The sequence below is a fragment of the Microcaecilia unicolor genome, chromosome 12, assembly GCF_901765095.1.
Source record: "Microcaecilia unicolor chromosome 12, aMicUni1.1, whole genome shotgun sequence".
Taxonomy (NCBI): Eukaryota; Metazoa; Chordata; class Amphibia; order Gymnophiona; family Siphonopidae; genus Microcaecilia; species Microcaecilia unicolor.
In genome coordinates, this window is record NC_044042.1 from 100,908,925 (window position 1) to 100,936,120 (window position 27,196).

General features: G+C 43.8%; 1 protein-coding gene across 1 annotated transcript in view; it reads left to right on the top strand.

The window, feature by feature from the left end:
* PLEKHH3 (pleckstrin homology, MyTH4 and FERM domain containing H3) overlaps positions 1 to 26,344 on the top strand; it is a 261,085-nt gene extending 234,741 nt beyond the window's left edge. Inside the window, exons 13-14 of the mRNA XM_030220491.1 lie at positions 5,826 to 6,017; positions 25,412 to 26,344. Of these exons, the coding sequence (XP_030076351.1) occupies positions 5,826 to 6,017; positions 25,412 to 25,543 (324 nt within the window). The 3' untranslated portion in view covers positions 25,544 to 26,344. The remainder of the gene's footprint in view (positions 1 to 5,825; positions 6,018 to 25,411) is intronic.
* Positions 26,345 to 27,196: the final 852 nt, after the last annotated feature.

Here is a 27,196-nt window from a genome sequence, read left to right on the forward strand (position 1 = left end):
GATTTTCCCCAAGTCCAATTTTCCCCTAGTCTATGGACTTTTCGTTTAGGAAGCCTTCAAAACCTTTTTTAAACTCTGGTAAACAACCGCCTTTACCACATTTTCTGGCAACGAATTCCAGAGCTGAATTACACGTTTTAAATTTAGTACTTTGTAGCTTCATCGCATGCCCCCTAGTTCTAGTATTTTTGGAACGAGTAAACAAACGATTCACGTTTACCCGTTGCACTCCACTCATTTTATAGACCTCTATCATATCTCCCCTCAGCCGTCTTTTCTCCAAGCTGAAGAGCCCCAGCCGCTTTAGCCTTTCCTCATAGGGAAGTCGTCCCATCCCCTTTATCATTTTTGTTGCCATTCTCTGCACTTTTTCTAATTCCACTATATCTTTTTTTGAGATGCAGTGACCAGAATTGCACACAATATTTGAGGTGCGGTCGCACCATGGAGGAATACAAAGGCATTCTAACGTCCTCATTTTTGTTTTCCATTCCTTTCCTAATAATACCTAACATTGTATAGCCGCCTCAGCACACTGAGCAGAAGGTCTCAATGTATCATCCGTGACTCCTAACGTGGAACCTTGCATTATGTAGCTATAATTCGGGTTCCTCTTTCCCACATACATCACTTTGCACTTGCTCATGTTAAACGTCATCTGCCGTTTAGACGCCCAGTCTCGTAAGGTCCTCTTGTAGTTTTTCACAATCCTCCCTTAATTTAACTACTTTGAATAACTTTGTTCATCAGCAAATTGAATTACCTCACTAGTTACTCCCATCTCTATGTCATTTATAAATATGTTAAAAAGCAGCAGTCCAGAACAGACCCCTGGGGAACCCCACTAACTACCCTTTTCCATTGAGAATACTGACCATTTAACCCTACTCTCTGTTTTCTATCTTTTAACCAGTTTTTATGTTTAAATCATTTTTATTGGTAAACATCATGTGAGAAAAATACATTCAGCAATTGTCTCTAATTATAACCATTTCTCACAACATTCTGTGTTCTAGTAAATAAACATTTTAGTTTTTGACCCCCCCTACCTGAATCTAGCATATTTTTATTCTAAGAACCAACATCATAACATAAGTATCTTATTTTCCCTCCCCAAGCCCCTACCCTCCCCATTCCCACCCTACTCCTTCCATCTTACAATGTCTTCCTTATTTGTGTCCGAAACATTGCATTCAGGGATACAATATATAACTTCATGCTGTCTGTGTCATTGTATTCCAAAACGGACTCCATCGCTTCTGAAATTTTACGCCCAACTCTGAATCAAGGTCCTTTATGGCCATACGTTCCATACACAACATGTGTATCATACATGTCCGCCACTGCTGCAACGTGGGAGATTTGTATGACATCCACTCTAACAATATCGTCTGCTTACCGACGAGTGCTGCTCTCAGTGCAAATGCATTATAACCTTGTTTAGGCATCGCCCCCAATTTTGGGTGGCCAAAAAAGACTTCATAATACCATGTTTGCCCCCATATATTGGTCACCTTGGCTACAATCTGTTTCCAAAATTTCTGGATATCCGCACAATGCCAAAACATATGACCCGCCATTGCGCCAGGGGCTCCACACTTTGGGCATTCACCCCAAGGCGACAATCCCATATGGAATGCCCTTCTCGGTGGAATGTTCAAACGAAGGGCCATCTTATATTGTAACTCCCAGTGTTTGGCAAAGTCTGTAACTCTTCTAATCTGCAGTATATGAGTTTTCAGCATTTGTGCAGTTATTGTAATCTGTAAATCCAAGGTCCAAGAGTGTGCCAATCTATGGTAATCCAGCTCCAAAGCTGTATCTCGTATATGTCTATGGTGATGTGTCATGGGTACTTTCTGTTGTGACTCCAAGGAGAAGGCTGAGGAGAGTTCCTCCTGTACATCCTCTGCCAGTGATGTCCACGGCAAAGATAATACATAGTGTCGCAGCTGTCCATAGAAGTTATCACTGGTAGGCAAGCCATATTCTTTTTGTAGTTCACAAAATGGTTTGATATGGCCTTATTTTTCCATCTATGAAATACAGAGTACATTTGTCCAGGTGCAAAAGAGCAATTAGCATGGTGTCACCTTTGGAGAAAAATGGTGCAAGCGACACACCCATTCCCAAACTGCCTTTGCAGTTGTCAAAGTCCAAGAATGTTTCAAGGGATACGGCATGGGTGCGCCTGTATTATGTAGATAGTTACTAAAGTGTATCCCTGGTGTTAGGCCCAACTCCAGGGACGTATTAGTATAATCACTTGTATGCCTGAACCAATCATTTATGTGTCTCATGCCACTAGCTACACTCAAGAAGCGTATGCTCAATAACCCCAACCCCCTGTACTCCACTGGTATATTCAAGGTGGAAATTGGTAATCGTGCTTTTTTCCCATTCCAGAGGAATTGTTGTAGGTGACAGTGTAGTATTCGCTCACCCCCCATTTTCAAATATAAGGGTAGTGTTTGAAATATATATGTCCATCTCGGGGCAATAACCATATTAAATAGTGCAATCCTACCCTGTAGGGACACAGGGAGTGCACCCCAGGCCCGCAAGGTCTGTTTAGTCTCAGTGAGCAATTTATGTACATTAAGATCCTATAACTGGGAAAGGTCTACCGGTATGTGCACTCCCAAGTACTTAATAGAGTTCGTCTCCCAGGTAAGGGGGAATTTGTCTGTTCATCCTTTGCGTGGGCTCTTTATTATTTCAAGGGCTACTGATTTAGATAAATTTAATTTGAACCCTGAAACTCTACCAAAATGCTCTATTTCCTGTAATAAGGCCATGGACTAGGGGGATCTGTCATTGTCATCAGTAGATCATCTGCAAAGGCCAGTACTTTTATAGTCTGGCCGGCCATTTGTACTCCAGATATAGCTTCCTGATTCATTAATGTACGTAGGAGTGGTTCTAATGATATCACAAATAGGGCAGGGGAGAGAGGGCAACTACTACTACTACTACTTGACATTTCTAAAGTGCTACTAGGGTTACGCAGCGCTGTACAATTTAACATAGAAGGACAGTCCCTGCTCAAAGGAGCTTACAATCTAAAGGAACCTTGTCTGGTCCCCCTCATTATGTTAAATTCAGTCTCTTTTATAACATTAACCAGAACACTCACTCCAGGTCTACAGTAAAGAGCTTTAACTGCCTGTATGAACCAACCCTCAATCCCCATCATCTTCATAGTGTGAAAAAGGTATTCCCATCCCACCCTGTCGAAAGCCTTTTCGGCATCTGCACTTACTACTAATGAGGGGGGTCTCTTGTCCCTGGCAGGACGCCATAGCTAACAGCAACCGGCTGACGTTGTAGTGTTGCCTGTCTATTTCTAACAAATCCTACCTGTTCAGGACATATCAACTTAGGTAGGCACTTTGCCATCCGCGCTGCCAGCATTCCTGCCAGTAGTTTGGTATCAACATTTATTAGTGAGATTGGGCGGAAGTCCTCTGCTTTATTCAGTGATTTCCCCGGTTTAGGGATTAACGTGATTAGAGCTGTGTTAACGTGTTTTGGGAATGCCCCTGTGGCTATCACCTCTTCGTAATATTCCAACAGTGCCATTTGCGCCTCTAGGGGTAAAATTCCCCGGTGTATCCATCAGGGCCCGGCACGGATCGATATTTTAACTTTTTAATTGCCTGTTGGAGGTCTTTTAATGTTAGGGGAGCATTGAGTATGGCTAGGTCTTCTTGCGTTATTGACGGGAGACCTGCCTGTATTAGATATTCCTGTATCAGTTGCTCACTTGGTGGTTTCCCAGCTGAGTATAATTGAGCAAAGTGTTTAGTAAAAATTTTCCCAATGCCTTTTTGTGTGACTGTAAGTTTACCATGTTCGTCCCTTAATGCTGCCACCACCCGAGATCCCCCCCCAGTTCTTCATTACTTTAACCATTAGTCGTCCCGCCTTATTCCCAAATCGATGTAGTTTATAGTATATTGAGGATCTCAGTTCATTTTCATGGAGTAGGGTATTGAGGGTGACCTGTATAGTCTTCAGTTTCTCTAGTGTAGTCTGGGTGGGCTTGTGAATATGGGCATGTTTGGCTCTAGATAGTTGCTTTTCCAAACGCAATAAAGTCGCCGCTCGCGTTTCTTATATTACAATAAGCAATAATGTCCCCTCTAAGAACCGCTTTTGAGGCAGACCAAAATAAAACTGGGTCTGTTTGTGCATGTTCTTTATTATGAAATGCGTAATCTCCCCATTTAGTCAACAAGTATTCTTGGAAGTGGGGGTCCTCGTCTAGGTATGCCGGATACCTCCATCCTGCCCCTCCTACATTATCACCCGGTATTTCCAAATCAAGCCACACCGGAGCATGGTCAGAGATCTCCTCCGGTCCTATATTAGCCTCTCTCACCTGGTGAAATATGGTTTGGTCTAAGAAGATGTAATCCAGTCTCGATAACGTACCATGGGCCCTGGATCTGTGTGTAAAGTCGTTCTCCAGGATGTAACGTCCTCCATACATCTACCAAGTTTAGAGTTTTTATAAACATTTGCAACTCTTCTGCCCGCTGCCCTGAATAGTGTGCCGACTGTGGGTTAGTGACATCATCTTTTGGATTTAGGACTAAGTTAAAGTCCCCAAGCGCCAAAATCCTACCCATTTGTTGTTGGAGACACCTACTCCGTAGGGTCCGGTAAAACTCTTTGTCATGTTCATTGGGCCCATACACTCCAACCAGGAAAAACTCAAAGCCCTGTACCCATACTCTCGTAGTATTATGGACCGTCCCTGTTTCCCTTTCTCCACCATTGACACCTTACACGCTAACCCTTTGCGGAAAAGGACTGCTATTCCTCCTTTTCGTCCCTGGGCAGCTACCGCGTAACACTCGCCAACCCAAGATCTTACCTACTTTTTCAATCCCACTTTGCTTGTTCATATTCAGGTCAATGAGTAAACACTGTGGTCAGCATTTACATTGTCCACATATATTTGGTCCTAAAAAACAGATGGGCAAGTGGTCCACTAGTGCCAGTAGAATGGAAGATGAAGAAGCGAACATGATGCAAGATGAAGTTACGTCTTTATTGTAGAGAGCGGGTAAAAGGACATCCTCTCTACAATATAGGCTTTTAACTTAATCTTCCATTGTATCTGCTTCTTCAACGTCCATTCCACATATATTTGGTGCCACTATCAGTAGAAGGAACAGTGCTTTTATGGATTAAAAAAAACCAAAAACTGTTTATCTGCAGAGTGGCTGAATATCCCTGCCTATCTCTAGAGTTAGGTGGAATGTCCATGCTCTGCCCTCACTCTGCTCCAGCACTAGGGGGTTCTGATACTAAGCAGTGGTAAGAACTAATGTGTGCTTACTGCACGCTAAAAGGTAATACTGCCAATCCCACACTAAAAAGTATAAAATATTTTTTAGCACGGGGGCATGTTTGGGGGCAGAGAGTAGTCATATCCTGTGCTAATCAGTAAATTGCTACATGCTGCTGATTAGCATGGGTTTAGCTTGGGAGCCCTTACACCTAGTAACTAGATGGCGCTAAGGGCTCCCACACTAATGGCCGTGAGCTAATTGGGAAATTAGTGTGGCCATTAATGAAAAAAACCCAAATTGCGTCCATTTTACTGTTCTGGGAAACCCACGTGCTAAAAATACCGCACGCCACTTTTTAGCACTGCTTAGTAAAAGGGCCCTTAAGTTTGTAAGAATTGCAGTACCACTATCTGAACAGTGCTGCTGAAAATTCCTGATAGGACCTGGAGAGTGCAGTTACTTGGATAAGTTCTTTTGACCGTTAGGCTGATGTATTTAACCCTTTTCTCCATTTTCATGCAGAGCTCAGCAGGCAGCTTTTCTCAGAAGCTGTGGCTTGGAGTTAATGCTCGGGCATTATCACTGTATAAACAAGGAGATGTGGAGCCCTTTGAAAGCTTCAGTTATGGTCAGATCTCTTCTTTCAGCGTCTCGGACAGTAACACCTTAAAAGTATCAGCCGGAGATAAAGACCTTCTCTTTGAGACGACAAAGGTAAAAGCTAGTTCTTTTGCAGTGGTGGGTGTATATTTTTCTACCATTTGGCTCAATATTTAGAGCCATTTAACCAAGAAGAGGGTCCTGACAAACTATGCAGTGGTACTTTTCCGGAGAATGCGGCACCACTGATATTCAGTTCTGGCACCTGGATAACTGACTAGTTAGTTATCTGGATGCTGGAACTGAATATTGACCGGACCCAGAGAACATCAGTGTCCCTTGAAGACTTGGATTTTCAGTGCCAGTAGCCAGATTAAGCTCAGTACTGAATATCCGGATCTAAGTTGGGCCACAGCAATTGAGTTTCTGAATGGTATACCAGTAAGGGCTTCACTTTACAATCACCACTAGCATTACCACACAACAAAAAAGTTAGCCTATCTTTCATAGGCTTATGTCCTGGCAGTGCCTTTTCCTCCTGTGTAATGAACGTTCTCTTTGGCATTTTCTTCCAAAACAGGCCAGTTTCATCACCGTTGAAGACTTGTTGGGGGATGAATCCTTCAGCCTCTACGTAATCTTTGAATTTGGACACAAATTTTTCGGCACCAGACTTGTCTGAACTTGCACTTTCGCCGTGCCTAGTAACACTGTGTATGCCAGTGTGCCTCTTGAATTTTTCGAACCAGCCTCTGCTGGCCTTAAAATCACTTACTGAACTAGCACTCGTCCCAGGCATTTTCTTAATGAGATCGGCATACAACAGTCTTGCCTTTTCACATATGGCCTCAGAAACAGAATTGCCATCTGTTTTTAATTGATCCAAATTAATAACTGTTCCACATCTTCAATTGTTTGTGATCTCTGTTTCGTTAGCACATTTACGCCTTTTGCTACTTTAGCCTCCTTTATTGCTTCCTTTTTCGCCACAATTGAACTTATCGTGGATGGCGACTTCCCGTACATGCGGCCGATTTCAGCAATCTTAATACCGCTCTTGTATTTTTCAATGATTTCCTTCTTCAACTTGATCGTGTTCCTGGCCTTCTTCGAAGGGCTGCTGGCTCTAGAAACTTTTTTTGGTCCCATGGGCAAAACGACGAAATTCTTATCTTCAAGCCACAGTCATTTATGCAGAGGCACTGAACCAAAATCCAACAGTGTGGGCAAAACGACAAAATTCTTATCTTCAAGCCACAGTCATTTATGCAGAGGCACTGAACCAAAATCCAACAGTGTGGGCAAAACGACAAAATTCTTATCTTCAAGCCACAGTCATTTATGCAGAGGACTGAACCAAAATCCAACAGTGTGGGCAAAACGACAAAATTCTTATCTTCAAGCCACAGTCATTTATGCAGAGGACTGAACCAAAATCCAACAGTGTGGGCAAAACGACAAAATTCTTATCTTCAAGCCACAGTCATTTATGCAGAGGCACTGAACCAAAATCAACAGTGTGGGCAAAACGAGAAACAACGCCCCAGGAGAATGCCCCAGAAGAACGCAGCGCGCAAAATTAGTACCATGGCCACGCTGACGAAAACCGAGCTAAATTTTTCACAAACAAATTTGTCGAAAACCAAAAACAGCAAAATCCGAAGTAAACGAAAACCGAGGTTTCACTGTATAGAAAGAGTAGAGAGAATAAAGACTGGGGTCATCACTCAATCAGATGGAAACGCCTGTTGAAATAAGTTTTCAAGGCCATTTTAAAATTGGGAAAGGAGGGTTACGTATGCAAAGATGGTGGCATTTTGAATTCCATGGTATGAGGGCTATATGGTTGATTGTGCGCTGGCAGCTGAAAGAGTTGAGTGATCATCATGATATGTGTGTTTTTACAGAATAGTAGCTTAGCAGAACTTTGGCATTTACACGCAAGGCTGGCCCCCCCTTGATCTTTCTCTCCACCCCCCCCCCCCCACCTATGATCCAGTATCTCCACCTTGCTCTCGTCCCCCCCCCCCCCCCCCCCCCCACACACACACACCTGGACTAGGTGAGATGCTGGTAATAAAGCCAAAATCCTAGTCCAGCATCTATCCCGCTAGGAATTTGAAGGTAGACCAGACTGGGATTTTGGCCGCTGAGCCACGTCCTCACCTGGTCCATAGGTTGAGCCAGCCCTGTTTACACACAAGTGTGCGTATATGCCATTATTCTAATCATTGACGTGTGTAAATGTTACACCTGCTTTCTAGAATTACTCCCGATTGTGTCTTCAGCATCCTTTAGCACTAGCGATGTGCTGTTTGTTCGATTGTTTAGGGCATACTAAATGGTTTTTTTTTTTTGCACTTCCTAAGACAGATTTTCACAGGCTAAAACAAAATTATGCAAAAATGAAGTAAATGAGATTTGCAGTTATGCACATTATTTGGGAACAGTGGGCCCTTCAATAGCTAACTTTGAGGTGGGTTAAGGGAACAGAACCAGGGTCTTGAAGTTTTCACCATGGTGCTAACAGTGATGGTTTTTAAAAAAAGTTTTATTGAAGTCTTGCAAGTATACATTCGAAACATTCCAGTAATACAGCCATCAAAACAACATAATTTCACCCCTCCCCCTCCCTCCCCTCTAATACAGCGGTCTGTGCCTATCCAGTCCAAAATATATCGTGTTAAACATATTAATTGTCCGTCAGTTGGGTGGGGTATCTGGTCTCAACTTCCACTGTTCATATACCCTCCAAATGTCATAAAAGTTGTCCAACCGTGTTGTAGCGCTATATGCTTGGAGAGTTGGAAAATTCCATCTAGTTTTTGCAGGATACGAGACAGAGGAGGCCAATTTACTGGCAGTGAACAACAAAATAGCAAATTTATGCTGAAATATATTAATTGAAGTGGGTTTGTGATGTAACAGACAGCATTCCACCCTTCTTGGATACATCTTCCCCAGTATATCTTGTATTCAAGTATCAAGACCCACTGATTCTGTTAGAGTTTCTTGCAAGCCCAGGTCTCCTTTTGCTTTGCGATGGATGAGGTCCCTAACCTAACTGTACTGAAATTCCTCTCTTGCGAGTAGGCCATATTTTTCCCTTAGGTCCCCAAAAGGGACAGATTTCCCCTCGCTCCATATCTGGCCCATGAACCGCAAGCCTCCATCTGCCCACCTTTTATAAACCCGATCCTGAGGCCCTGGCTCAAAAGAGGGAGCGTGTTGTATAGCCGTGGACAAATAATACTGTCTATCTGAAAAGAACATCTTCTGAACCTTTTACCAAGTCTGTAGTGGAAAACCCACTATAGGGGAGGACACACGAAGCAAATCTCTTCCTGGGAGCCATGGAACAGCCCAAACCAGAATAGTACCCAATCCCTGCTGATCCTAGTCTAGCCATTTTTTTGTCTTTCCTTCCCTCATCCATTCAGCTAGTATACGCAACTGGGCTGCTTTAAAGTAAAGCTCAAAGTGGGGTACTCCCATGCCTCCCTTGTGCTTAGGCTGATATAGCATAGACCTCGTACCTTGGGTGGGCACTTTTTCCAGATGTAGGCAAAAACTCTCCAGTCATCTAAAAAAGCCCTGTGGTATGGGAAGAGGAAGTGCTATGAACAAATATAAAAGCTTAGGCAACACCATCATCTTAACTGCCTGAATTCTACCTATCCAGGTAAGTGTTAGGCCCTAGCTCAGCCAGGAGTTGATTAAGTTTAGTTGGGAAGTTAGCTTGATAGCCCTTTATCTGAGCTGTCATTTGGATACCTAAGTATTTGATAGACTTTCGTGCCCACTGAAAGGGAAACTGTTGCTGAAGCCGCTGGGCCTCACGGGAGTCCAGATTAAGATTTAGAATTTCTGATTTAGTCATATTTACTTTAAAGCTCGAGGCCTTCCCGTAATCGGTTAGGATCTCGGAGATCCCTTTCAGCGACTCCATAGGATCAGTCAATGTCATCAAGACATCATCAGCATAATCTTGTGTTCCACCCCCCCCCCCCCTTGAAATTCCCCTAATGCTAGATGTATCACGTATCTGGTTGCACCAAAGGCTCAATAAAGAGAGCAAAAAGAAGGGGGGAAACTGTACAACCCTGTCGCGTACCGCGATGCAACTCAAAAGGGTCCATGTAGCATCCATTAATGTGCAAGCTTGCCAGAGGGGCCGAATATAGTAGACAGAGCCATGACATGAAGCACCCCTGGAATCCCATTTTCTGGAGCACCGAGATCAAAAAAGCCCAATAAACTCTGTCAAAAGCTTTTTCCGCATCAATAGACATGAAGGAATATTATATTCATGGACCCACTGAATAATATGCAACAAAGATCGTATGTTATCAAAGGTCTGTCTGCCAGTTATAAAGCCCGCCTGATCAAGGCTGAAGCAGATGGACCATTATTTTTGTCAAGATTTTATAGTCTGTAAAGAAGAGATATTGGTCTATAGGACCCACATTGAATTGGATCCTTAACTGGCTTCAGTAACACCGTAATGGCCACCAGGCACCACGTATATGGGAGTTCCTGCACTCTGTCAAATGCATGGTAGACCCTTAGTAAGACAGGAGCCAAATGAGAACTATAAAGTTTATAGAATTTGTTGGAAAATCCATCCAATCCTCTGGCCTTATTAGATGGTAGGTCCTTGATAGCCCATAGGTTTAGACAGGTGTTCGGTCTCTCCCTCCGACAGGACCTGCAAAGGTATTTGAGCCAAAAAGGTTTCTATCTCATGTTCAGTAGGAGTTTGTTCGGGTGTGTATAGGGCTTCATAAAATTGCAAAAAGCACGCATGTATCTCTTCTGTGCTAGTTAGTAAATACCCCATCACTCCCCTGAATAGTAAAAATATAATTACACTGGGCTTGCTGTTTGATTTTGTGCGCCAGCAACCTGCTAGAGTGGTTATCAAATTCAAAATATTCCTGACGGGTTTTCTCTAACTGGTCAGCTAGATCAGCCAATTGCAGCTCCTGCAGGGACATGCGTAAATCATGGGCTCTATCCACATGAGACTGGTTCTGTGGGTTGGCCTTACTCGCTCTTTCTGCCCACGATAGCTGCCAGCGCAGATTCACTTCTTTATCTCTCTTCTATTAAGATGGGAAACCAGTGATATAATGCAGCCCCTCAAAACTGCTTTTAAGCCTTCACAGAGTAAAATAGGGTCCACATCCCCCGTGTCATTCAGGTCAAGATATTCTTTTAAGTATTTCTGTATGGTGGATGCATTCTGGGGTTCTAGTAATATCCCCTCATGTAGTCACCAATACCTAGTGCCCCGAGTGGCCACGCCCCATCGAAACTGTAAGACAACCAGAGCATGGTCTGCCCAGGCATGTATCTGTACATCTTGCATCTCTTTTAAGATATGAGCATCCCCTAACCATAGATCTATATGAGAGTAGGACCCGTGGTGAGCTGAATAATATGTAAAATCCCTCAGTGGGATGTCCCTGCCTCCATAAGTCCAATAAACCCCAGCGGGTCAGGAATTGTTTAAGTGATATGCGCTCTTTCCATGCATATAAAACTTCCACTGCACTGTTATCCTGTCTAGGATCCAAGGTGAGATTAAAGTCGCCCCCAAGGAGTAGATGCCCTGTTCCCATTCTTAGTAATACTTGACCCAGATCTTCCCAAAAAACACGTCCCTCATTGGGAGCATAGATACACCCAAAAGTATATATCACAGCCCCCAATTGCACCACGAGAAAAAGATCACGCCCCTCCCTATCCGACACAACTTTAAATATCTGCCAGGGGTGTTTTATGACTTGTTGGACGCAAAAAAAATGTGAGGATATTTTGAATGAACTACATAACGCTCATGTAGAGGCTTCAGATGGGTTTCCTGAATAAAGGCAACATCCGTCCAAAGACAGATGAGCTCTCTAAACAGGAATTTTCTCTTAACCGGAGTGTTCAAACCCCTAACATTCAGCGTCAAACAGTTTACATTAGACATAACATATAGGTTTCAAGAAGCATTACTCACCGATAATCACCCATATTAACGACCCCCAGCCTTATGTCCCTTATGAACCCAGTAAGCAGAACAATAATATCCCTTGAGACCACTGTGTCCCCAACTAACCCCCCACCTCCTGTCTTTCCCCATCTTTTTATGTGAAGTAATGTTATGTTGAAGTAATTGAGAAGCCCACATAATGCATAAGGAAGGGATACACCGCTAAAGCAAACATTACTCAGTCATATTCAAGAGCAAACCATAGTCATTAATCCTCTCTTAACCAGAATCATCAGCAGACTTTTTGTGGGATATTAAGCTCCTTGACGACTGTTGCCTTGCCCATGGGACACTTGTTGCCACTTCGGTTTCCCATCCCCCTCCATGCCCCTCGCTTTGGGCTGGGATGACTATTGCTCCAGCGAGTCCTGGGGGAGGAAAGCTTGTGCCTCTTCGATAGAACAAACGCGATGTTGTTTGCCATCTTTGTAGAATGCCAGTGCAAACGGATGTTGCCATTTATATCACGTACCTTCCTCCTGCAGGAATTGCGTTAGGGGACGCAATTCTGCCCTCCGTTTCAATGTAGTAGTGGCCAGGTCCTGGTAAATTTCTATATGGTATGTGTCCCATTCGAAGTCTTTTCTAAGCCTTGCTTTAGCCATTAATGCTTCCTTTATCTTAAAATCCTTAAAGCAAGCGATAATGTCCTTGGCACGATTTTGCCTCGTAGCTCCCAATGCTCTGTGAGCCCTATCGATCATAATGTTTGCTGGATCTACTGGGGAGGAGTCCGTTGAAAGGAGCGCCCCTGCAGTTTTTTGGACCACTTGTTCACAATCCATATATTCAGGCCCCGAAGGTTAGATCTCCGACTTCTGTTTTCCAGGTCCTCAATCTTATCCAGAAGATATCTGGTGCTGCTTTTATTGTCCTCCAGTTTTTGGTTAAAATTAGCTGTCTCCGAAGCATGCTCCTCCAAACCATTTTCAGTTTCTGCTAAGCGTTGGCCCAATTCAGCTAATTCAGTTCGGAGGTTCACCCCCAGTACCGCTACTTCATTCCGTAGTGCTTTTATTTCAGACTGGATCACATTCAATGATGCCCCAATCGCTTGAATCGGGTCCTCAGGATTCGTGTCTGCTAAAGGGGATTCCGCTTGCCTTTCGATGGTGGCCTCCAGTGCATGTGGATCAGGCGTTCCTTCCTCACCTCCATTTCCGTCTGTTCGCCCATCAGAGCTGCTGCACGTTGTTGAAAGGCAAAATCTTGTAAATTGACTGCCCGCTGATGTCGATCTGCCATCGCTTATGTTTATTGGAAGTTTGAGGCAGGAAGGCTTCTAAAATCCTTCACGAAAAGATATATTGGATTGCTCAAGAAATAGTTTTTAAAGCTTAGCGGTGCCGAGCTCCTTGTTCAGGCAGCCATTTTTGTCGGTGATGTCACTTCAAATCCTGATTGTTTTTAATGATACTGGTTTAATTTTTCTTCCAAGTCCTCACATTTAATAAGTCTGAGCAGAAGATGCCAACATGGTCAGGTTTGCGGTGTTGATTGCTTAGTACTGCGAGCGCTTTATTGTGCCATTGTTGTCTGTTCTGAGACCCTTGCAGACCGCTCTAGCAGTCTGCAAAGTTTTCATCGTTTATCCTGGGTTTTATTTGTTACCAACTTCATGTAGAAAATTAGATAGACTCCTGACGCAGGCGCTTAGGTGCTGAAACACAGCAGCTAAGTCGAGTTGCTGTTTGATGATTTGTAATAAGGACTCCTATCCATCTACATGTCTCTTTCGGTATTTGAGAAGAGCCACTATCCCTACTCCTTCCTTTTTTGCTTTGACTGTCTGTACGTAGGGAACTAGCGCACCTCCACCCTTGTGTGGCCTTCCTTTGTTCTGAGACCCGACAGAAACCCTTTTATGTTGTGTTAAATTGCCCCCAAGCTGTCTCACTGGGAAGATGGAACAGATGAATATCTAAGGCCAGGTCACATCCCTGGAAGCAATTTACTGGGCTGCACATGAAAGCTGGTGTCTCTTGATACAGTAAAATGTGGCTTTTCAGTGGAAGCAAAATCTTCCAATGTACCACTTGGCAAACTTAATTGAACTGCAAGAATGTTGAGCCTGGCTCAGAGCCATATTGGAAACAAAGTACAGTGTGCCATTCTCTACTGTCGAAATGTCAATATGCCAGTTACACGAGACCAACAGGCCACCTGTTGTGCAAAGAGGCATTGAAAAGCAAACAGTTCTGTGTGGTCTTACTTTTGGCAGTTCAACCCTGGATAGCAAGGTGAGTCCAGGACTCTGAGGGTAATTTCATAACAGGTCACTGAGGTGGTGAAGCCACGTAGCCTGTATAGTTTGAGGCTATTTCATAAAAGCCCATGTGCCTTTATGAAATAAGAGCAGGAACGCTGCACCTAACATGTTCACATGTGTATTATAACCTATGTACATTCTTTGTGGCTTCACCTAGACTCCTCCCCCAAACGTATCTGTGCCCAGTTCACCTTCAAGTTGCACATTGTCGTACCATGGTACAGACTTTTATGCACCAGGTAATTTTAGAAAAGGCTTTTTATGATTTACAGCAACTTTTATCCACAAAACAGCCTGAACAAAACTACAGTCAAGGTGTAATTGTATACACTTGGAACATGTAAAGTAGGAATGCAACACAAACAACTCAAGCAAGTAGATTTATGTAACCATTTTTTTTTTTTTGGGGGGGGGGGGGGGGGGGAAGGATATGGCCTGGTGGTTACCTCTGCTCCTTTGGAACTGGGAGTGTGCTCTGGTGCCACAAACCTAAATTCACAGCTACCTACTTATCTAGCTCAGTCTTGCGATAGCCCTCAGTTGGGGGTCATGCACCAAGGCTCCTTCCTGAACTTTGTAATCACAGGCACTAAGTCTAGATGTCACTGTTGCACAATGACTAGATCACTCCCCTTGCAGGGGTTGTGAACACCATCTCCAGAGCAACCCCAGCCCTCACAGGCCAGCAAGTGGAAGACCTAAGCCAGGAACTGACCTGGGTCCTCTGTATGACAGTGTGTAGCACCGCCAATGGGCCGCCCAGTTTCTTAAATTTAAGGGATGTGAAGAAAGGAAACTTGGCAATAAAATCTAAACAAGCAGCAGTATCAGACAGATAGAGGAAAGGTCGACTAATACGTTTCTCTAATTATCTTGCAACGATTTATATGGGAAGACAGAAATGGAGAATGTTTTCAGTTATATAGGCAGGAGACTTGGAGCTATTTATTTATTTATTGCATTTGTATCCCACATTTTCCCACCTCTTTGCAGGCTCAATGTGGCTTACAATACGTCATGAATAGTGGAAATATATAAGAAAATAGACATTTAGTATTGGAAAAAGCTCTTGGGTGACATGATATTGATAAAGCATCATAGTAATATAACAAGCAAAAATCGTAAGGCAGTTCTGGATATATGTGTAGGAGTTCACATTTGTTGATCTTTGTGGTATGCCTTGTCAAAGAGATGGGTCTTTAGTAGTTTGCGGAAGTTAGTTCATAGATCATTTTTAAGTTGCGCGGCAGTACGTTCCAGAAATGAGTCTTGGAGAAAATAGTTTTCTGAAAGCTCTTTATTCATGTAAATTATTTACCTAAAAAGTGTGCATGCATCCCAGCACAGGAATCTTGAGCTGCATTTAGTGGATATGTTTCCAGAAGCCTGTTTGCTGGATGTGGCTCATGCATTTTTCAGTTGTAGCTCGAGGCAAGTTAACATTGTTTATTTTGTGCTTGACATATCACCTTTCAGGGCAAGAATCAAAGTAGTTTACAAATCCAGCAATTAAAATATTACTAGAGCAAGGAACTACAATGTGTTGATAGGAGAAAAAAGGGAGAAAGACAGGGAAGAGGTAGAAGGAAGGCATGCCACTGCATGCCAGCCCCGCCTTTATAAGGGAACCTGGCAGAATGCTAAAGTAAAAAGTTAAACTTTCAGGGAGGCCCTAAAATGAAGGTAGGAGTGCTCCGCCCTAAGTTTGTCAAGGAGAGCTTTCCAGAGGGAGGGAGCGATAAAAAAAAAGACTGCTGTGTTGATTCTAATCTCAGGCAATGGACAAGAAGGGACAGATAACTGATTACATTCAGGTACAGGGATTTTCTTGCCACTGGAGGGTTCACAGTCTATTTTGTACCTGAGGCAGTGGAGGGTTAAGTGATTCATCCAAGATTTCAAGGAGCATCAGTGGGATTTGAACTTTAGCTTCTTGGATCTCAGTCTACTGTCCTAACCATGATTAGGCTCTTCACACATAAATGGGTTTCCCCCCACAGGGGAACAATATCCCCACAGAAAAGGGAAGCTAAAATATTCATATGCTTTTGAAACTCAGTGCAAAGTCCAGGGGTAAAAATTAGCTGTGGGATTTGTTATTGGCCGCCATAGCCTGTAAACCTCAATATGTCTAGTTTTTAGCCATATTGAGGGTAATTCTATAAAGAAGGTGTCAAGATTTAGGTAAATGACCTGAATAGCTGCATATATGCAGGCATGTGCACGTTTGCATATAAATGTCAATTTTCTGCCTACATGCTAGTTTATAACCTGGCACCTAAATGTTAATGGCATGTGGTTTGAAGATGGGATATATATGGATGGAGTCTAGGCGGGGAACAGAGCTACGCATGTAAATGGTAGAATACTATGTTTATGCACGTCTTAACAATTTAGGCAGCAGAAGAGAGGGAATCAGAAGTGCAGTGGATAAAGCACAGCAAAAGAACAGCACAAAGGGCCTCAAGAATTAGTGTGAGAGGGAACAATTTTATTACGTGGCATAGACTGTGTTTCAGCAAAATGCCTGCATCAGGGGTCAGTTAGATGCTCCAACACAAGTATAATTATGTTCAATCAATCCAACATATAAGCAACGTCAAAACCGGAAACCTTAATTCAAAATATGTAAACAAAACAAGAGAAAGGGGGAACGGTGACATCACGCTGTAAGATGGCGGCGTGAGCGATTAGCTCTGCATGCCCAACAAGAAAAAGCATATCATATAGCGGTCTTTGAGACGCATCTTCCCCGGGCCAACTCAATAGCGAAATCGGAAGCGTTGGTGAAGATAACGATGGCGGGGAAAGAGTCCTCCGGGCCAAGCAAATCACTGAAAGCATTCACTTACCAGCCGCAGTCGGATGGCAGTATGATGGCGGCCAGGGTGAGAACTGCACAGGCCGAAAGCAGCATGGACAGGAGTGAGAAGACGGTAGAAGGAGACCTCACGGCAAAAGAACTTCATGCGCTTCTTGTGGAGATCCGGGAAGAAGTGAAAGGAGGTAGAGAAGATATCACGAAGCTGGCAACAGAACTTCAAGGTGAATTAGCGGATATGGGACAGCGAGTAGCAGAGGTTGATGAGCGCGTAGACGAACAACATGAGGCGCTGTGCACGATGGAGTCAGCTTTAAAAGAACAACAGGACATCTGTAAATCGCTAATGGACAAAGTGGAGGATTTAGAAAATTGCGGCAGGCGATCGAATATCAGGATCAGAGGCATTCCAGAACAGGCAGAGTATATGGACTGCGAAAAGGTGATGCAACAAGTTGCCAGCATGCTTCTGTCTGAGGAGAACCATGAGGTGAACCCGGATGATATTAAAATAGATCAGGCTCATAGAGTGGCGACACGCACCCGGGCAAATGTGCCCAGAGATATAATAGCCTGTTTTGCAGAATACAAGATCAAGGAGGCCATCATGAAAAAGGCCCGTAAGAAAGACGCCATCAAGTGGGATCTGCTTCCGATCGAGATATATCAAGACTTGGCACCAATGACTCTGAAACGCCGAGCGGAATTAAGATGCTTTACGAGATACCTCTGCGATCAAGGAATACCATATCATTAGCAATATCCATTTGCGCTGTCCTATAATGTGGAGGGTAATTGGAACCGAATTCAGAATGTGGAAGAAGCACGTGCTAAATGGCCAGAGGTGGAGGCACCGTTGGAGAGACCTGAAAATAATATAGCGCAGGCAGCGCGACCGGCCCGTCAGGAATGGACACGGGTGACAAGGGGTAAGGGGCGCCTTACCCGACAGCAAACCGGACAGCTGCAGAAGTTTACAACTAAGGAGGGGCCCTGAACAATGGACTTGGGACGTTATACAATAGACAAGACAAGGTCAAGGGTGAGAACTGTGTGAAGTTTAAGCATTGCAGAAGTTGGTTTGGGGAAGATATAAATGTATTTGTAAAGGGGAATAAGTAAAAGAAGTTGGGCATGCATATGGTTGCCATTCTCTTAACTAAAGGGTGGGATAAGTTTGACCCACTGGATGAAGAGGGGAAGGAGGGAGGGGGGATGGGGGACCAGGGTAACTCAGGGGGGGGGGGGGGCGTGATTTATAAAGTAGGAGGGTGGAGGACCCATTGCATGCAAGGAATATTTGCAGAGAATACCTGATTAGACCTATGATGCCAATGATAAAATGTATGACATAGTAACATAGTAGATGACGGCAGAAAAAGGCCTGCATGGTCCATCCAGTCTGCCCAACAAGATAAACTCATATGTGTATACCTTACCTCCTTTTTCAGGGCACAGACCGTACAAGTCGGCCCAGCAGTATTTCCCGCCTCCCAACCACCAGTCCCGCCTCCCATCACCGGCTCTGGCACGGACCATATAAGTCTGCCCTCCACTATCCTCGCCTCCCAACCACCAACCTCTGTTCCCCCACCTGCTCCGCCACCCAATTTCGGCAAAGCTTTTGAGGATCCATTCCTACTGCACAGGATTCCTTTATGCATATCCCACGCATGTTTGAATTCTGTTACCGTTTTCATCTCCAGCACCTCCCGCGGGAGGGCATTCCAAGCATCTACCACCCTCTCCGTGAAAAAATACTTCCTGACATCTTTTTTGAGTCTGCCCCCCTTCAATCTCATTTCATGTCCTCTCGTTCTACCGCCTTCCCATCTCCGGAATAGATTTTTTTGCGGATTAATACCTTTCAAGTATTTGAACGTCTGTAACATATCACCCCTGTTCCTCCTTTCCTCCAGGGTATACATGTTCAGGTCAGCAAGTCTTTGCTCATACGTCTTGGAACGCAAATCCAATACCATTCTCGTAGCTTTTCTTTGCACCGCTTCCATTTTTTTAACATCCTTCGCAAGGTACGGCCTCCAAAACTGAACACAATACTCCAGGTGGGGCCTCACCAACGACTTGTACAGGGGCATCAACACTTCCTTTCTTCTGCTGATCACACCTCTCTCTATACAGCCTAACAACCTTCTCGCTACGGCCACCGCCTTGTCACACTGTTTCGTCGCCTTCAGATCCTCGGATACTATCACCCCAATATCCCTCTCCCCCTCAGTACCTATCAGACTCTCCCCGCCTAACACATAAGTCTCTCGTGGGTTTCTACTCCCTAAATGCATCACTTTGCATTTCTTCGCATTGAATTTTAATTGCCAAACCTTAGACCATTCTTCTAGCTTCCTCAGATCCCTTTTCATGCTTTCCACTCCTTCCCGGGTGTCCACTCTGTTGCAAATCTTAGTATCATCCGCAAATAGGCAAACTTTACCTTCTAACCCTTCGGCAATGTCACTCACAAATATATTGAACAGAATCGGCCCCAGCACCGATCCCTGAGGCACTCCACTACTCACCTTTCCCTCCTCCGAGCGAACTCCATTTACCACCACCCTCTGTCGTCTGTCCGTCAACCAGTTCCTAATCCAGTTCACCACTTCGGGACCTATCTTCAGCCCATCTAGTTTATTTAAGAGCCTCCTGTGGGGAACCGTGTCAAAAGCTTTGCTAAAATCTAAGTAGATTACGTCTATAGCACATCGATGATTCAATTCTCCAGTTACCCAATCAAAGAATTCAATGAGATTCGTTTGGCACGATTTCCCTCTGGTAAAACCATGTTGTCTCGGATCTTGCAACTTGTTGGCTTCTAGGAAATTCACTATCCTTTCAGCATGGCTTCCATTACTTTTCCAATAACCGAAGTGAGGCTTACCGGCCTGTAGTTTCCAGCTTCTTCCCTATCACCTCTTTTCTGAAGAAGTACCACCTTCGCCGTTCTCCAGTCCCTCGGAACCTCTCCCGTCTCCAAGGATTTATTAAACAAATCTTTAAGAGGACCCGCTAGAACCTCTCTGAGCTCCCTCAATATTCTAGGGTGGATCCCGTCCGGTCCCATGGCTTTGTCCACCTTTAGCTTTCCAAGTTGTTGATACACACTCTCTTCCGTGAACGGTGCTATATCCATTCCATTCTCAGGTGTCCGTGGCCTAAACTCTCCAAAAAAAAGGAAGAGTTTTTTTAAAGAGGCTAATAGGGTAGGAGCGGACATTATTTTGGTACAAGAGACGCATCTATTGGATAGACATGAATATCTGTTGGGTACTCAACGGTATCCAGCTCAATATCTTGCATCCAGTAGACAGCAGCGGAAGACAGCAGGAGTGGGGATATTGTTAAAACATGGGTTGGCTTGGGAAACTATGGCAGTGAAAAGAGATACAGGGGGGTGCTTTGTGATTCTGGTGGGCAAGCTGGAGGGTCAATTATATACTATAGTGAATATTTATGCCCCTAACCAGGCTCAGGGTGAATTTTTTGAACGGGTCAGCTCACAACTCTCGAAAGTAGTACAAGGGGAGGTCTTAATGGGGAGAGACTTTAATATTACCATGGATCCAAGGGTGGATAATACAGGGGAGGCAGCGGGATATGCACAGGCGATCGATTGCTTCACTTCCTTAATCAATGGGGATTGGTTGATATTTGGCGGGTACTACATGGTGCAGAAAGAGATTATACCTGCTACTCGGCCCCTCATAACACACACTCAAGAATCGATATGTGCATGGGTAGTACAGGAATGATGTTACATGTAATTTCCACAGAAATAGAGACACATACATGGTCCGATCATGCCCCAGTAGTTATCTCTTTGCGAGGGAGGCGGGTGATAGGCGGGATGAAGACATGACAATTTCCGGATAGCTTGTTAAATGATCCTAAGCAGGTGAAAATAATTGAAGGGGAATTAAGAGTTTCTTCACATTAATGACACGGCTGACATTATTATGGGAAACCCTGAAGGCTGTGATAAGGGGGAAAATGATATCCCTACAAGCGTATTTAATCAAAGATACCAAGAAAAAGGAAGCAGAATTGAGAGATACGATACAGTGATTAGATAATAAGGTGAAACAGCAGCAAGCTACCCCGAGTCAGCAAGGAGAACTACATAAAGCAAGGGTACAGCTAGCTGCCTTAGAAAGTAAAGGTATTCAAGAACAGATGCAAAGAGTACAGCAAGAATATTATGAATTCAATAATAAGGCTAGTAAATTACTGGCATATAAATTAAAACAATTAGCCAATTGTAATAATATCAATAGCATTAAGGATGATGAGGGGAAGGTATGAGATCAGGCGGAGGATGTGCAGAGAGAATTTGTGAAATATTATGAATGGCTCCTTACTGGAGGCAGTAGATTTCCCCACCCTGACAGAGGCAGAACGGAGTATGTTGTCGGGCCCCCATCGAGAAAGAGGAAATAGATACGGCTATTAGGGGACTACTGGGGGGGAAGGCACTGGGGCTCGATGGTTATGGCAACCGGTTTTATAAGTGCTTTCGAGCTATTTTGATACCAATACTGCTCCGAGTGTTTAATGAGAGGCACCCTGCTCCCGCATTCCTGGTGGCTAGCAAATGTGGTGCTGCTGCTTAAACCGCACAAGGATCCTCAGAGCTGCGGATCTTATCATCCAATATCCCTGTTAGGGACTGATTATAAAATTTTCACCACTATTCTAGCTACACGGCTGCAAAAAGTGCTACCACGAATGGTCCATGAGGACCAGGCAGGTTTCATCGCAAACAGGCAGACTTTTGATAATACTAGAAGAGCGCAATATATATTGGTGCAGTAGATAGGGCAACCGGCGGTGTTTCTCTCATTGGATGCAGAGAAAGCATTCGATAGAGTGCTGTGGCCCTTTCTTTTTAAATTGTTGGAACGCGCAGGATTTGGCGGGCAGTTTATGTATTGGGTCACGGCGCTCTATCGTCAGCCGTTGGCTCAAATAAAAATTAATGGCATTAACACTACACCTTTTGAGCTGTTTCGAGGCACACGGCAGGGGTGCGCGTTGTCCCCCTTGCTGTTTGTCTTTGTCGATGGAACCGCTGGCGAGGATGATAAGGCAGGAGCCGCGGGCACAGGGTATAACTTTTGGATGACAGGAAACTAAAATTATGCTGTATGCGGACGATGTCCTCCTAACTTTAGCAAACCCAGGGGAGTCTCTAAGGGCTGTGATGGATATTCTCAACACATATGGGGAGGCGGCGGGATTAAAAATCAGTATACAAAAATCAGAAATCCTGCCTTTACAGTTTCCAATAGGCCTGCAGGATGAGTTGCAACCACTATTTCCATTTAGCTGGGCCTCAAAATGTAGGGGTTAACCTGACTCTGAACACGGAGGATCTTTTTCGGGAAAACTTTGACCCCAAAGTGCAAGAATTATATTCAAAGAGTTAGAAAGATGGGGTGGGTTGGGCATGTCATGGATGGGTAGAATAATGGCAGTGAAGATGTCTTTACTCCCCAAGCTCCTTTACTTGTTCATGGCAATCCCAGTCTACATTCCGAAAGCTTTTTTTCAGATGCTGAATCGGAAGGTCTTTGCCTTCATTTGGCGGAAAAGACCTCCACGAGTAGCTAGGAAGATGCTGTACCAATCTAGAAAGGAAGTGGGTATGGGGGTGCCAAATTTCTGGCTATTTCAGATGCTGGCCATAGGGCAGAGGGGGGTAACCAAACCATGGTCACATGCGGCGCAATGGGGCCTAAAGGGGGTCCCCTTGTGGGCAGCACCTTGGCTCCCTTTATCGTTATTGAGGGGCCTCATTTTGGGATTACAAGGACAGATGGAGGTAGCCCTTAGAGAGTGGGTTAGGTGTAGGGCAGCCTGGTTTCCGGGCCGAAAATATCATATGAATACCCCCATAATATTTGCCTTGGGTTTCCCAGTGGGAAGGGAAGAACGGGTGTGTGGGCATTGGTCGGCAGCATCGCTGCGAGTATTGGGACAATTTTGGGAGGACGGGCAGTGCCACTCATTTGATGCTTTGAGAGAGGAATATGGTCAGACAGACAGGGATAAATTTCACTATATGCAAGTTCGAGACTTTATAAAGCGGAAAGCTAAGGACGAGTTGTTGCTAGCAGTTACAGAGCTCGAATTAGCAATGGGATCTGGGGCGGGAAAGGGAGGAATATCCAGAATATACAAAGCGCTGTTACATCATTCCTTCCCCCTGACCCCTTATATTGAAAAATGGGAGGCTTTGCTGTCTGTAAAATATGAGCGGGAGAAATGGTTAAGGATATTCAAAACTCTACTGACCTTCTCAGTGTCGACGCCCCTGGTGGAAAATGGGTACAAGATGTTATATCAATGGTACCTTACGCCACATAGACTATCGCGTATATTCAAAAAAGGGATGTCGACATGCTGGAGGGGATGTGGATCTCAGGGCATATATGGTGGGACTGTCCGGTCATTCAGACATTTTGGGCGAATTTGATAGCCCAAATACAAGGTAAATTGGGGATCCAGGTTAAATTGTCCCCCGGTTTATGTTTGCTTAACATATCTGAGGCAGGCATACGACAATCACAACACTGTATGATTACATATATAGTTACAGCAGCCCAGAACCTAATTGCAAGGTTATGGAAACAAGCAGCGGCTCCAACAATGGAGCAGGTGTTCGCGAAAGTAGATTTTTGCTGTGTGATGGACAAATTAACAGCTTTGAGAAGAGGAAAGGTGATAAAATTCTTTAAAACATGGAATAATTATATGAAATGGAGAGGTCTGGCTGTGTAATCTACAAAAGGGTCCTGGGAAAAGGAGAATGAGAAGCATGTGATGAGTTACCCTGGGGGTGGGAGGAAGGGTAAGGTGGGTAGGGGAGGGGGGTGAGGAATGGGCTATATAATATGTTCACAATAGAAGATGACTGTAAAATGCGAAATGAGGTTCGAATGTTTATTGTCAGTTGATATGTTAAACTAATAAAAATATTTATAAAACAAAATGAGGGAAAGTGCTGAATACTGTAGATGTATTCTGAGCAGTTCTGTGTGAAGGCACTGGGTACCACTCCTTCGCAGTAACTGTTAACCAACGGCCTAGAACTAGGGTGAAAATAAAGGAGCTTCATCCTCCACACAAAATGGTCCCTTAGACTGTAGAGATGACAGAACGACCAGTAGTGCTTGAATAGCCTTTAAATAAATCAGTGCAATACTTTTGGGTCTTGAATAGCCTGTAATAAATTACTTCTGTATGACTCGACACGGGCTATGTTACAGCTCAATGGCCTGCATCAGGTGTCTGACAATATTCTAAACAATGGTTACTGTTGGTATGCAAAGTCTTCAGTGCACAAATCCAACAAAACCCAGCAGTGGTCTGACAAAAAATTAGAACAGCGGTTATATTGGTGTGCCCTTATCGTTCTAAATTTTTGTCAGACCACTGCTGGGTTTTGTTGGATTTGTTCATTGAAGACTTTGTGTATCAACAGTAATCATTGTTTAGAATATCTTCAGACTCTTGATGCAGGCCATTGAGCCGAAACGTGGCCCATGTTGAATTGTACAGAAGAAATGTATTAAAGGCTATTCAAGACCCAAAAGTATTGCATAGAAGTGATTTATTTAAAGGCTATTCAAGCCCCGCAGGTCATTTTGACATGTCCTGTATTTCTTTTTTGGTGTGGAGTTTGTTTTTTATGTTTTTTCCTCTTAAGCTATTAGGACATTTAATTAAGGCCACTGAATACAGTTGAAGGCCTTCTTGACATGAGAGAGACTATTAAGGCAGGGGCTCCTCTAATTTTAGCACATGTAATTTTAACTGAATTACAAGAGGCATTCCCAGGGCTATGTTTCATTTGGAGGAGAAAAATTTCAACTGCACTTGAGATTTTCAAAAATATTTTGCTTTTCCTTCCCTTTCCATCTGCATAGATAATAGATGCAAAGTATATGAGCACTTTAACATATGTACTTTCATGGTAGATAATTTTCTTAGGGAACCTACCTGGATTAGGTTTGCAAATCTACACATTTTAAAGGGAAAAAGTATCACAAAAAAAGCAGATTTAAACAGCTGCAGACTTTTCCTGGGAAATTAGGCTTGCACTTTCTCTTTTTGAGAACAGCACAAAGTCCTGTGGGTAGAAATATCTGTTCATTTATACATTTGTGTGGGTATTTCTGAAAATTCCTCCCCCCCCCCACCCCAAAAAAAAAAAAAAACCGCATAGCTTTTGTCTTGGCTTCAGTGCTTAAACCTCCTGGTATCTGGCATACAGATGTATTTATTTGCTCTAACTGCCTTTCTGTGGTGCACTCAAGTCTTGTCTTTTAATTGTGTTAATTCTTCCTCATTTGCTTCAGGTGGACGAGATAACCCAGCTGATAAACACATACCTCACCAGCGTTGGCAATGGCCAAACCCAACATGAAGGGGATGCCAACGATTGCCCAGAGAACCCCAAAGAAGCAGAACTTCCAGCCCAAGAAGTATGAATGACAGAGATTCCACTCGAATAGATCTTGAAAGGTGCAAACTGAAAGCACTTATCCATTGCCAATGTGCAACTCCTGCGATGGACCTGACATGGCTTGGGTCTGCCAGCATCTTAACAGCATAACAGTAGTTCTTCACTCCTGTGGTGGTGCATTGAGCCTTTTTTTTTTTTTTGTGGAAATGTCCAGTCCTAGGTCCACAAGATGTTTCAGAAACTGCCAGTGCTTACAAGGTCCTTCAAATCACAGTTGTGCAACTTATATATATATATTAGTTACATTCTGTCCCTGAGCCACAATCAATCTTGTGAGTATGGTTTATAAGAAGATAGCTGATAACACCCATGACTACTGTGGCGATATCCGAACATGCTCTACAGGACCATCTGGCAAAGGATGAACTACTGTATTTTGAAGTGCCATTTCACAGAACGCCATTTTGGAGAGTGTTGGAGTGGGCTGCCATGGAACCATGGGGAAGGCCTTTAATCTTTTTCATGAGCTGCTTTGAGGGAAACCACTGCGAGCCTTCTCTACTTTCCCTCCATCCCAGCTGCTGTCTAGCAGTCTGCATTGTTTATTTACAAGCCTGTTGGATACTTGAGTCAAACCTTTCACCTTACCCCTCTTATTACACTGGTGAGCAGCCATCCTTTTCCTACCCCTACCCCCCCCCCCCCCCCCCCCCACTGACATTTGTTTTTGGCATCACTGTAGCAAAATCACTCCATGTCGACTACCAAAAGCACACTAAACTCTCTTGTTGACTTGAGTAGTTTAAGAGGTAGGCCTCATGGAACACACCGGCATGTCATTTTCTTGTAAAATATTCTCTAATTTGGGGGGGGGGGGGGGGGGGGGAAACAGTGAGTGGAAAAGGTTCTATGATAATAGTCACAGCAGATGGTACAGTTGACCTCACCATCCTTTGACAGATATTCAACCCACTTCTTTGTCAGAGCTTGAAAGTGGTATGATGCCGGATTCGAATGCAAATCGGATTGAGACTTTTTTTTACAGATGGATAGAAAGCTCTTTTAGTTTTGTATAGTAGATTGCTTTAATTTATTGATATCATAAAATTATATATAAAGAAAATAACCCTTTTTTTAAATGTAATCTGTTTTACCACTGGATAAGTAGTTATTTCTCTTTGATTTGCTCTTACTTATATGTAGCTGTACAGACTAGAGTCCTGACTGGCTTCTAGGTAAGCTTTGCTCATTTTAAACCCAATTCACAAAAGTCTGTAGGAAACAAGGCTCTGGTATTCTTCTTCAACCAAGAGGCCATTTTGCATTTATTTTTGTTTTTCTTTAGCAGACATGGGTTGGTTCTGTATGAGGAATTTCTTTAACCAGGGTACAATTGCCAATAGGATAAAAGTAGGAAGTGTGTGGGATCAAGAAGATCTTGGGAGTCAGCTTCAGTTGGATGCACTAAGAGTGGCTCACAGTTTGTATTTTAATAAGATTTTGGGCTAAGGATGGGGAGGTTAAGACCTCTGGTGTTGTCATGTCTGTCCACTGACCCCCTGACAACAGGGTCCAATAGAACTACAATTGCTGAAGTGATGGGCTCAACTACTGGTCTATATATCATAGTTCACAATTCAAGGAGAAGGTTATGTTTAAATTTAGGGCCCTAGGTAAG